Genomic DNA, 13485 nt, shown 5'->3' with positions numbered 1-13485 from the left:
GATGGTGTATATCCACTGTTGATTTTCTCTCTTTTGGGACTTTTGCTGTATGAATACATATTTATTTATATTTAGTACACTCATTGTTTGTGTATGTGTCTATCCCTTTATCATGTTAGGAAAGCTGCCAGGTCTATATCCTTATTGAGACCTTTCGGGTTCAGTGAACCTAGAGTATAGATCCAGTATGTCTCCCTTTTTCTGAGTTTTAATTCCCTGTCCCCCCCTCTTTTGTCATTTTGTACACACTCAATTATTGTCCCTTTTAGGCAGGTAGGGATTTGGTCATGTTTTTCTCTGTAGTGGGCTGATAAATTGTGTTTCTTCTCTCCAGATTCAATGTTATTAATATGTTCTAATAACCTCTTTTTAAAAGGTCTTGTGGTTCTCCCTACATACTGTAGGCCACACCCACATTGTAATAAATAAACGACATATTCCGTCCGACAGTTACAAAGGCTCTCAATTTTGTAATGTTTATTAGTCACTGTAGATATAAACTCCTTAGTTGGTTTATTTGATGAAAAGTGGTGAGAGCAGGCTATGCAGTTCATCCTGTTGCATTTAAAAAAGCCAATTGTCTCTTTATTTAGCCAATTAGTTTTAGTATTGCCTCTAGACTTTAGTTGGCTTGGGGCCAAGATACTTTTCAGATTTTGATTCCTTCTATATATTATTCTTGGTTCTTTCTAAGTAATTGGATTGAGAAGGGTGTCTTTTTTCAGGACATGCCAATGTTTTTTAATTATATTTTTTATTTCCAATGCACCTTCATTATATGTGGTTACAAAATTCACCTGTCCAGAATTCTCACTTACTTTCCTCTGTTTTTGATTGTTATGTTGTCCTGTATTGAGTAATTGTTTTCTATCCATGGTCTTCACTTTGTTTATTGTTTCTGATAGATTGTACGAATTATATCCCCTCGCTTTGAATCTTCTACTGAGATTCTTTGCCTCTTTGTCATAATCCTGTGTTTTTGAGCAGTTTCTTTTCAGCCTCTGGAATTGTCCCATTGGGATATTCTGGATCCATTTCCTTTCATGACCACTTTTTGCATGGAGATATCCATTGCTGTCTGTGTCTTTTTTAAAAAGTTTAGAATGGATCTCATTATTCTCCTGAAATAAAATAACATCCAGGAAGTCAATCTCATGTGAACTCGTCTTGCTAGTGAAGGATAAGTTGAAATTATTTGTATTTAGTTTGTTCACAAACTCTTCCAGGAGAGTGGAACTACCATCCCAAATTAGTTTGATATCATCTATATATCTGCCCCAAGCTACGATATTGGGCAAATAGGCATTATTTTGCCAGATGACTTCCTCTTCCCAGAGGCCCATATAGAGATTCGCGTAGCTTGGGGCAAATTTTGTCCCCATTGCTGTTCCGGTGACTTGTAAATAATACTCCCCTTCAAAGAAGAAGAAATTCTTTTCCAGAGTGAATCTGATGGCTTCTAGCAAGAAGGCCTGTTGGTGTATATGTAAGCTATTGTCTTTTTCTAGCCAAAAGCCAATGGATTGAATCCCTTTGTCATGTGGGATGTTAGTGTAGAGCGCACTAACGTCCACAGTGGCCCACAAATATCCTTCTTTCCATTCAAGGTTGCTGAGTTTTTCCAGGGTATCTGGGGTATCCCTTAGAAAAGATTTCAAGATTTTCCTTAGGATACACTGGGGGTCCATATAACAATTATGATTCCAATTTCCAAAGGGAAAGAATCAATAGCTACAGACAAAATTCGGAAAGACAAACGGGGCCTTGGAGAGAAAATGTCTGCCAAGAACCCCAGGAAATAGGGAGTGCTATGGGTAATAGATCAGTTCATTTTTTAGAGAACAACCCAAGAAAACCGGAAAAAAAGAAAAATACACTCCCCCCACCAACAGTGGAGATTCTCCAATGGAGAACAAGGGGACAACAAAAACGGGGAAATGGGGAACTAGAGGATGCAGAGGAGGAAGAAAATCTAGGGGCAAAGAGAAAAAGATCGACACATCTTCTACAAACCAAGATGTAAAAATGAAAATTTTTAATCTTTCGAACAGAGTGTTGTTACCCCATGAACAAAACTTACTTGAAAAGGGCCTCTCTTTTGCACCCACTAGGGGACCAAACCCCTTCCAATTATTTGTGGATTTTAATAAATTCACACGGAATCTGACATTGAAAAGATTCTTTGAGAAACAGAAACTAGAACAAATTGAAAATCCCACAAATGTGGAAGAAGAAACACTTCTAACATTGGAATCCCTAGAAATGGAGAGTTTACAAATAGATAATGTAGATGTAACTACAAAGAAAACCTATACTAGCCTTAAACCTAACTCTACATTTTTCCCTGTGAATGCCAAAGGTAACTGTATTCCTGTATTCACTAAACTGGTCCAGGAAGATTTAGATAATCTGTGTGAAAAATACAAAATTAGAAAAGACAATTTGACCAAAAGAGAAAGAGACTTTATTAAAACCCTTGAAAATGACGACAATATCATAATCAGAGAAGCGGATAAGGGGGGCGGAATTGTGCTCCAAAATAGAACAGAGTACCTCAGGGAAGCAAGGAGACTTTTGGAAGACACGAATACGTATCGAAAACTAAAATCTAATCCAATAGATACATTTGTCTTAAATTATAAACATCTCTTGGATGATGCAAGAGACCTAAAGATTCTAAATGAAAATGAATGGAAATATCTTCAAAACGATACTCCGGTGGTGGCACTATTCTACCATCTGCCAAAGGTCCACAAGAGTATACAACAACCACCTGGTAGACCAATTGTATCGGGCATAGGCTCCCTGACAGCTAAACTCTCCGAGTACATAGATTTCTTCTTACAGCCCCTAGTACCTAAATTGAAATCTTTTCTAAGGGATACCCCAGATACCCTGGAAAAACTCAGCAACCTTGAATGGAAAGAAGGATATTTGTGGGCCACTATGGACGTTAGTGCGCTCTACACTAACATCCCACATGACAAAGGGATTCAATCCATTGGCTTTTGGCTAGAAAAAGACAATAGCTTACATATACACCAACAGGCCTTCTTGCTAGAAGCCATCAGATTCACTCTGGAAAAGAATTTCTTCTTCTTTGAAGGGGAGTATTATTTACAAGTCACCGGAACAGCAATGGGGACAAAATTTGCCCCAAGCTACGCAAATCTCTATATGGGCCTCTGGGAAGAGGAAGTCATCTGGCAAAATAATGCCTATTTGCCCAATATCGTAGCTTGGGGCAGATATATAGATGATATCATCCTAATTTGGGATGGTAGTTCCACTCTCCTGGAAGAGTTTGTGAACAAACTAAATACAAATAATTTCAACTTATCCTTCACTAGCAAGACGAGTTCACATGAGATTGACTTCCTGGATGTTATTTTATTTCAGGAGAATAATGAGATCCATTCTAAACTTTTTAAAAAAGACACAGACAGCAATGGATATCTCCATGCAAAAAGTGGTCATGAAAGGAAATGGATCCAGAATATCCCAATGGGACAATTCCAGAGGCTGAAAAGAAACTGCTCAAAAACACAGGATTATGACAAAGAGGCAAAGAATCTCAGTAGAAGATTCAAAGCGAGGGGATATAATTCGTACAATCTATCAGAAACAATAAACAAAGTGAAGACCATGGATAGAAAACAATTACTCAATACAGGACAACATAACAATCAAAAACAGAGGAAAGTAAGTGAGAATTCTGGACAGGTGAATTTTGTAACCACATATAATGAAGGTGCATTGGAAATAAAAAATATAATTAAAAAACATTGGCATGTCCTGAAAAAAGACACCCTTCTCAATCCAATTACTTCGAAAGAACCAAGAATAATATATAGAAGGAATCAAAATCTGAAAAGTATCTTGGCCCCAAGCCAACTAAAGTCTAGAGGCAATACTAAAACTAATTGGCTAAATAAAGAGACAATTGGCTTTTTTAAATGCAACAGGAAGAACTGCATAGCCTGCTCTCACCACTTTTCATCAAATAAACCAACTAAGGAGTTTATATCTACAGTGACTAATAAACATTACAAAATTGAGAGCCTTTGTAACTGTCGGACGGAATATGTCGTTTATTTATTACAATGTGGGTGTGGCCTACAGTATGTAGGGAGAACCACAAGACCTTTTAAAAAGAGGTTATTAGAACATATTAATAACATTGAATCTGGAGAGAAGAAACACAACTTATCAGCCCACTACAGAGAAAAACATGACCAAATCCCTACCTGCCTAAAAGGGACAATAATTGAGTGTGTACAAAATGACAAACGAGGGGGGGACAGGGAATTAAAACTCAGAAAAAGGGAGACATACTGGATCTATACTCTAGGTTCACTGAACCCGAAAGGTCTCAATAAGGATATAGACCTGGCAGCTTTCCTAACATGATAAAGGGATAGACACATACACAAACAATGAGTGTACTAAATATAAATAAATATGTATTCATACAGCAAAAGTCCCAAAAGAGAGAAAATCAACAGTGGATATACACCATCAACATTTGTATTCTCCAAACTATTTATTCCTTTAAGATTGTACAATGTCAAATCATGAGACCATAACCCTGGCATCCTGGTATTTGGGAAACATTCTCCCCTCCTTTCTTGTTGGCCATTGAAGGTCCAGCTCTACTCTCATTAATTTTAATTGTAATTTTAGTCATGGTATCCTCTATTATAAAATCATGTATTCTTAAAGTATATTTTTAGAAATTTATTAGGTCTAAATGAGTGGTTTTAATTAACTATTTTATAGGGTATATATGTTTTTAAAATATAAAGAGCCAGTTCTTAATAGAAAGGGATACACTATTAGTTGAAACACTATAATACTCATATTCTTGTTTGCAGATTTAGGATAGCTTTTATCAGCAACTAATGCGATCTAGGCAGGAAGATAAATAGCGCCACATCCCGTCCATAGCCCTGGAACAATATTACTTTGAACACGATTTTTGAGCAAATAGTATAACTTTTCTCTATCAAAAAAATATTTTTTTAGCTTTTGTTAATATATAAGAACAGAAGAATAGTGTCTACCGCTTTTGAAATGCAATTTTAAAATGTAATTTTCTATTATGTGTGTTTTGTATTTATTTATTAACAAATAGAGTTTTTTAACTATGTATTTTAAATTAGTCATGAGCATGGATAAGAACTATATGACGGCTTCTTAATAGCTACTGTTCATTCTCCATAAAAGCCTCCATAATATTTGGACTATACATACAAGACTTTCCATCTTAGCCAGTAACAATTATGGAGGACGAGTTTCATATTGAACCTGTAACCGGATGACATGTGATACATTGAGAACCAATTGAAACAGACTGGGGCGTGTCGCAGCTCCACTACAAATCCGACGGATAACCACACAGTCGGTAAATTCCTCTGAAGAAGAAGGTCGTTTATGTCCCAGACCTTCGAAACGCGTTAGGACTTCTTGTTTCACTACACAGCCAATGCCAGATTACGGTTTGGACTGTAGATATTTTGAAAAGAACTCGCTTTTAAAAAAGTTTGTAATAGTGATTGCTATGTACACGAATACCGCTGGAGCTGTAATGCAATAGCGGATATACTGTATCTAGATTTTAATTCATTGATGCTAATAAAATACCTCATATACATCTGAGGTTGTATTGTGTGAGTAACATTCTTAAAGTCTTATTGTGCACAGTACTGTTTATTTAACAGGGTTGCACTATTATTGTTCTCTCTCTTCTCATTTACCTATGTGAGCGGAGGTGCCGGGAGACATTTACAAGCTGGTGGACACCTGATACCACGAGGGAGCTCATTCTACTTACCCTGTGCGACACTTACCTCATACTGATTGAGGTTAAGGAGAGTAAGTAGAATCCCCTGAGGGGACAGTGTGCCACACAGCTTTGGGACTCTCACTACTTCCACCTAGTATCGTCTAAGGACTGTTTTTTCACCACAATTTGTTTGTCTAATATTTGTACTTTGCTAATTGCATTTGTATTTTGATCACTTGGGGTCTTTGCACAATACTCTATTTTCGACTGTTTATTGTTTATGGTTTATTATTGTGTGCTCCATATATGAATTGTAGTCCAATATTGTATATTGTAATAATTTGCAGCGACTATAATTAGACCCCTCTTACCATCAATCATCTGGTAATACCATCTGTGGGAACATTTTTTATACAACTTGATACATTGTACCCACTATCTTTTGTTCTTATTGTGATTATTGACAATATCCTCGGCTGAGTTTATACCACCCAATTTCTGTTCGCCTACACTCTTCTTCACACTGAGCGCCCTTCATATTTTACTTTTCCTTGGCTCAATATATATATATATATATATATATATGTATGTATGTACTGTATATATACACACACACACACATAAAGCCATTTTCTCCACTTTGACTGCAGATTCGCACAAGCAAACCTACAGTCACAATTTATCAAGCTTCCTACCCTGTTCTCCACCTCTAAGGTGCAGAATTTCAATCTCCCCAGCTCGTCCAACTGGGGAGACTGACAGCTCATGCCGCGCGTAAATCGCTGTGTGTGGGCAGGGGGCGGGGTTGCACTGCAGTGGATTGCTGCCCACCAGAGGAAAGGTTGGGCAGACAGGGGCGAATATGTCCGCCCCTGTCAGCCAGTGGATAATAAATGCAGCCCTATCAATCAACATACAGTCCTTCGACTTGTGTTGTAATCACTAAACTCACAAAATTGCCATTTTGTTTTCTGTTAATTATCTGCGTTTGGCTTTTGGATTGTGAAAATATGAGAACAGTGTTTTTAGACGTAAAGTTTTTAAGCTTCAAAAGTGTTAACAGAAGCATTTTAGGATTGTGATCAGGGAAAAAATGCACTGACTATACTTGGCGATGGCGAAGTATAGAAATTATTTTCTGAAAGCAAGCACATAATTCTGATATAACCCGATGTCAGCGTCATTAGACTGTACCATAGTAGAAGGCGAGTTGTCCTTTATATTCACATATAATTTGCTTCTATAATCAAATCTGCTTAATTCTCTTAGTATCCTTTGTTGAAGGTTCAGCAATGCACTACTGGGAGCTATCTGAACACATTGGTAAACCAATGATAAGAGATATATTTGTACAGCCCCCAATCAGCAGCTAGCTCCCAGCTCCTGAGGCTATCTAGATATCCTTTTTAACAAAGGATACAAAGATAATAAAGCAAATTAAAAAAAAAGTAAATTGGAAACTTGTTTTAAATTGTTTGCTGCATCTCAATCATGAAAACAAAAATTGGGTTGCATGTTGCTTTAAAAAATGCTAATGTAATAACACATGCTTGCATAGATAGACCATTGCTTAAATGTGACTATTGTTAAAGGTGTTAGATTATTTTAACTAAATCTGTTAGTGACTCTTTTCACACCTCTGCCCCTCTGATTATGCTGTCAGCGGGGACCTTAATTTTTTCATTTTATTTAAGTAAAACAATTTTTAGCACATCATTTCTTAAATCAGTTGAATGCTGAGGAATGACTCACAGTATTATGTGTTGGATTGTTCATCTCAAATGCTTCATGTAACCACTTCCCACGTTGCAGATAGTAATGTCACTAGAGCAAAAAAGATTAACACTGTGCACCTTGATACTTTGATAAAAAGTGAGAAACGTTTGGATAGACAATTTCAGCAGCGGTGTCAAATCACTGTCACCATTTGTTAAACAGGATCCTGAGAGCTGGTCCTAGAAAGTATTTTCAGGACAAATGACACTCAAATTACACTCTAAAAATGATATGATACAGTATTTCAAAATGTATATGATTCTACTGCTCCTCTAGTGGGGACTAGATAATAGATACAGTATATGCACAGACAAAAATTTGTTTTGGGACACATAATTTATCGTAAAAAATAAATAAAAAATTGTCTTTTATCTGATAATTGTTAAGAGGTCCTTGACAAATTAATATGTCCACTATTTCCTATGGGAATTCCCAAGGGAAATACTAAAAATATGAATGTGAATAGGGGGCGCCCTAGGTCATATAGGGTTACAAAACAATATACAAATCTGAAAAAACATATAATAAACAATTCAACAACAATCTATCATTTATAGTAATAGTGGATAAGAGAATTATTACAGTATATATAATTTTGCATAAGTGTGAGTATGGTTATGGAACAAATGAGGGTGTATTGCAATAAACAACCCAATTTAGTGGTAAAAGTCCAGGTCCAGGCAGCTGTCTGTGATAGGATCAAAGGCCGAGATCCACTTACCACTTGCTGCAATACCATTTTTTCATCACCAGCACCTTTCCACATGGTGCAACACCCTTTTGGGACTTAGTATCCTGATCCATCACAGGGGCCGATTTATCAACCCTCTGTCGGACATGATCCAATCAGCGGATCATGTCCGACAGACATCGCTGAATGCAGAGAGCAATACGCTTTCCTCATTCAGCATTGAGGAGCTGCTGGTGCAACGCTGCCCCCTGCAGATTTGCGGCCAAACGGCTGCTAACAAGGGGTGTCAATCAACCAGATCGTATTCGATCGGGTTGATTTCCCGCGATGTCTGTCTGCCTCCTCAGAGCAGAAGGACAGGTTATGGAGCAGCGGTCTTTAGACCGCTGCTTCATAACTGATGTTTCTGGTGAGCCTGAAGGCTGGCCAGAAACACGGACCTTTAAGCTCCATACAGAGCATGATAAATAGGCCCCACTGTTGGAGTTACACCGGAGGTCAGTCTGCTAGATGACTGTTTGATTCCAGCCTGCGCTATTTTCACCAAGAGGGGTGCTCAACCAAATGTGAGGGAAACATTTTATGTACACCTTCCCAAAAGTACATACAATACTAGGCCATATGGCACTTCTGTTTCTCTCCATTTTCTAAACTTAAAGGGACATGAAATCCAAAACTTTCTTTCATGATTCTTGATTTTGTGATTTATTTTTATTATTATTATTGTCCTCACAGTGTAGTGATCACTCCTCAAGCCTCCCCACCACTCTGACCCCCCCAAACAGCTCTTTAACCCTTCCCCCTCTTACTACTTGTGGTCATCTTAGGTACTGGCAGTTGTCTGCCAGAACCCATTTTTTTGTATTTTTTATTATTATTTTGATTTATTTTGTAATTTATTTATTTTTCTGTAGTGTAGTGGTGCCCCCTACTTCCTTCTCCCCACAATCAATTATGCTCCCCTTCCAATTCCCCTTTTTTCTGTAGTGTAGGTTCCTATCCCTCCCTCTCCCTTAATTTTTTTTTATCTAGCATTGTATTAAATATTCATCTGAAAACGAATGCACATGCCTTAGATAACACAAGTTATGATTGGCCAGCAGTAGATCTAATCCGCTCAGACAGCTACAATAGCACCTGTGCTGATTCTAATCATGAAGAGAAGACAGTCTGGCTTTAATCTTCCCCAAGGAGAGATATTAAAGGAAACAAGAAATGTATATCTAGAATTCAAAACACAGAAAAAAAGAACTAAATATTGTCAGGAAGATACAAAATATAAGTTATCCTGTTTGTTTGTTTTTAAAGATACATTAATGGGATGAAGAAAAGTTAGCAAAACTCAAATTACAGCACAATCTCTGCATTCCCTTGTGAAAGTAGATACACCTAATTTTCTGCTTGCTTTGAAAGGCCAATAAATCACAACCATTTTAAACATGGAGAGAAACCATACTTAAAGGGACATTAAACCCAATTTTGTTCTTTCATGATTCAGATAGAGAATACCATTTTAAACAACTTTCTAATTTACTTCTATTATCTAATTTGCTTCATTCTCTTGATATTCTTTCCTGAAAAGCATATCTAGATAGGCTCAGTAGCTTCTGATTGGTGGCTGCACATAGATGCCTCATCTGATTGGCTCAACAATGTGGATTGCTATTTCTTTAACAAAGGATATCTAAAGATTGCAGCAAATTAGATAATAGAAGTAAATCGAAATGTTGTTTCAAATTGTATTCTCTATCTGAATCATGAAAGAAAAATTTGAGTTTAGTGGCCCTTTAATAAACCACATGATGAACTTCTCACCAATCAGATGCTTATGTGGCAATTTCATAGAATCTTATAAATTAATGTTAATAAAAATAACATTCTTTGCTATTAAATCCAGCTTTGTAGTCATAAAGAGCTCCAGAGGTCACTTCAAATAACATACACTAACTTCACATTTAAGTCATCACTGCGTTCTTGAAAATACAGTTGTTTTCTATATAGAAGGTGCAAATTATCATACAATGCTTTCTTGGATCAACAGAGCTTCACTAACCTTTCCAAATACAGACAGTGATGATTATGTTGCTTTTTTTGGTGAAAATTTGTAATGTTATTAGCGAGGCTTTAGAAGAAACACTCGCCTAGATTACAAGTCGCGAGCTAACTGCAGCGCACTTGCGTTATGTTTTTTTTTTTTGTGTGAAAATTTGTAATGTTATTAGCGAGGCTTTAGAAGAAACACTCGCCTAGATTACAAGTCGCGAGCTAACTGCAGCGCACTTGCGTTATGTTTTTTTCCAGCGTCTTGAGCCTTGCAAGCCTCACCAGTCCTATTTAATAACATAAGGACTGGTGAGGCTAGCGAGGCTGAAGATGGACGTGGGAGCCGGAAAAAAAACATAAGGCAAGTGCGCTGCAGTCAGCTCGCGACTTGTAATCTAGGCGACTATGGGCTAGATTATGAGTGGAGCTTAGTTTGCACTCGCGTTCGAGCATTAAAACTGATAGAATTGTTTTTTTGTGCTTGGCGATTCATGCTCTTATTACGTAGTGGAAGTAAAAAAGTTTGTTGTCTCATGTTCGCAAAGTCGCAGTAACAAATAGACTGAGATGTCGCAAATACAAAATCACATTCCCCATAGGCTTAAGAGGAGAGGAAAAAAGTTGAAAAAACACCCACAAGTCTCACAAATACGATTGCGGTTATTAAAAATGCAACATAAGAAGATAATATTGCATATTTCATAATCTAATGTAATGCACATAGCAGAATATGTTCTATTTATTCTTAAAGAGATATTTAAATATATATCTGAACGATTTTTGCAGAAAAATATACTTATACCTATATATATATAATATATGAAATATTTTAAAAAATACATAGAACATATAAATACATAAATACACATATAAATACATAAATACACATATAAATACATAAATACACATATAAATACATAAATACAAATGTACACACACACACAAACACATATACACACATATATATATATATAATTATATTTATATACACATCTCTAGACATGTATGTATCTCAATGTTAAAACCCTTTGCAGTCTTTTTTTTCTAACACCTGAGACCTCATTTCTTTGAGTCCTTATAATTTTTTAATGCAATTTTGTTTTTAAATAATTTTTATTAGATAGTGTTATTATGAGTGTAATTGTACTTTTAAATGTGTTTTTGGTGTGTTTTGTGACACTTTTTTGACTCGTGTAACAGTCAACCAGAGCTCTGAAGTCGCGGTAATCATTCTAGTGTAAATTGCGATTGCGCAAATGCGTTCACATTTACTTTCAACTTGTAATACAAATTGAATTTAACTTGCGTGCAGACAGCATCGAAAACCCAATATCAATCGGTCATAAATAATAGGGCTCAAGTTGTAGTCTAGCCTTATGTGTACTCACTACAGGTATTCACTTCAACAAAGAAAATAATGAAAATAAAGTCAATTTAATAACAGAAGTATAATGGAAACTATTTTAAAAGTGTTTACGCTATCTGAAGCAAGAAAAATATTGTGGTTTTTTTATTGCCTTTTAGTATCATTACATAATGTGATCAGTGTCACTTTGAAATATATTCTAGTTATTGTATTATGTTCTGGTTATCATATAGAAGTAATTAAAGGGATATTCCAGCCAAAATTCGAATCCACATGGATGCATTTCAGTTCTGACAAGAGGCATTTATATAATATACACGTATTAGCAAAAATGCTTCTAATAAAAGCTATTGCTGTTTCAAAAGTGTATTTAAGTATGCACCGTGCACCAGCATTTTAAACAAAGCACTTGCTCAAAGGGTCTAAGGTGCGTGTACCATCTGTTAATAACTCAATTTGTTAATTGCTCACAAAATACAAGCCCCACTGGTGCTCTGAGCAGCTGCAGTATTTCAAATGCTGGTGCACTGAAAATATCTAACTATGTTTCACATGCACGTGCAGAGAAAAATATTTACACTAAAACAGTGATAACGTTTCCTGGAAGCATTTTTGCCAATACATGTATATCGCAAATGTGTTTTTATTCAAAGATGTAATTCATCTATGTGGATTTAGATTTTGACCGGAATATCCCATTAATGTTATATATTGTATTCCTGCCCTTACAAATTTACATTCTAAATGTATTTACTAAAGCAAACTAATTTAAAATAGTTTTTTCAAGGTGCCAGGAATCATATTCCGAAGGCACTGCTATATATTGTTTCTACTTTATACCTAAACACAAGACCTGGCTAGGCCTTGACTCACCTTCTGTGCTCGCCTTTTGTCAGCTCGTTGGTTCTGGTGGTAGATCCGACTAAAGTTTGACACTATGACCGGCACAGGAAGTGCAATCACCAATACACCACTTAACGAGCAGATGGAACCAAAGATTTTCCCAGCAATAGTCTTGGGTACCATATCACCATATCTGTCAAAAACAGAAATCAGGTTTGTGGTTAGCATTGCAAATTCAGTTTCCACCCTATGAACCTACATTCCAAGATAGAATTAGTCTCTCGGCTGGCCCAGGTCCTAGAAAAATATTTGTTTCCATAACGTGAAATTTTATATATTTGTTTATTGTATTTAAAAAAAATATAATACACTCCAAAGAACATATTCCCTAAATTATCATGCCAACAGCCCATGCTTTTAATTTGTTTTAAGCAAAAAACACACCTTAAGAACAGCTAAATTGCAAACATCATGTGAGATTGGCTAGATTTATCATGAAGTAAAGTAAGTAGCAGCCTATGGCTAGTAAACAGACCTCCCAACATCTCTGGAATGGGGAGGCTTAGTTAGGCAAATGAATGGTGGAGTAATGGTAACGAGGATGGAGTCACATAATGCTAAGGTTGTGTTGGTCAGGGAGTGGGCAGAGCTGTGTGGGGAGTAAGGTGGAGCTGAGGGTAGATTGTGACGTGGCTAGTCAGTTCTCAGCAACCAGGAACTTGCAGGATACACAGTGGGCAGAGCTCACAAACCATGAAAAAATGTGGAATGGTTGAGAGATCTGTGTGAGAAGCATAGTATAGGAACAATAGTGAGAGTTATAGGGAGAGGTATATAGAACAACATGAGGATTTTATATGAAAGTGATGGTAAAGGATGGTAGTTGTTAAACATACTTGTAGAAACTATGTGACTTTTCCATGATTACTGCTATATTACATTTACAATTCTTGACTTTATTAAAAAAAACATTCATTCCAT

At 36.4% G+C, this 13485-nt stretch overlaps 1 protein-coding gene across 2 annotated transcripts in view; it reads right to left on the bottom strand.

The window, feature by feature from the left end:
- Positions 1-13485, bottom strand: part of KCND3 (potassium voltage-gated channel subfamily D member 3) — a 587344-nt gene that overhangs the window by 96747 nt on the left and 477112 nt on the right. For both annotated transcript variants that reach the window (XM_053706631.1, XM_053706632.1), the window contains exon 2: positions 12535-12697. In XM_053706631.1, the coding sequence (XP_053562606.1) occupies positions 12535-12697 (163 nt within the window). The remainder of the gene's footprint in view (positions 1-12534; positions 12698-13485) is intronic.

Source organism: Bombina bombina, chromosome 3 (assembly GCF_027579735.1).
Source record: "Bombina bombina isolate aBomBom1 chromosome 3, aBomBom1.pri, whole genome shotgun sequence".
Classification (NCBI taxonomy): domain Eukaryota; kingdom Metazoa; phylum Chordata; class Amphibia; order Anura; family Bombinatoridae; genus Bombina; species Bombina bombina.
Note: the sequence above shows the minus strand (reverse complement) of the source record. Positions and strands in the feature narration are given on the sequence as shown.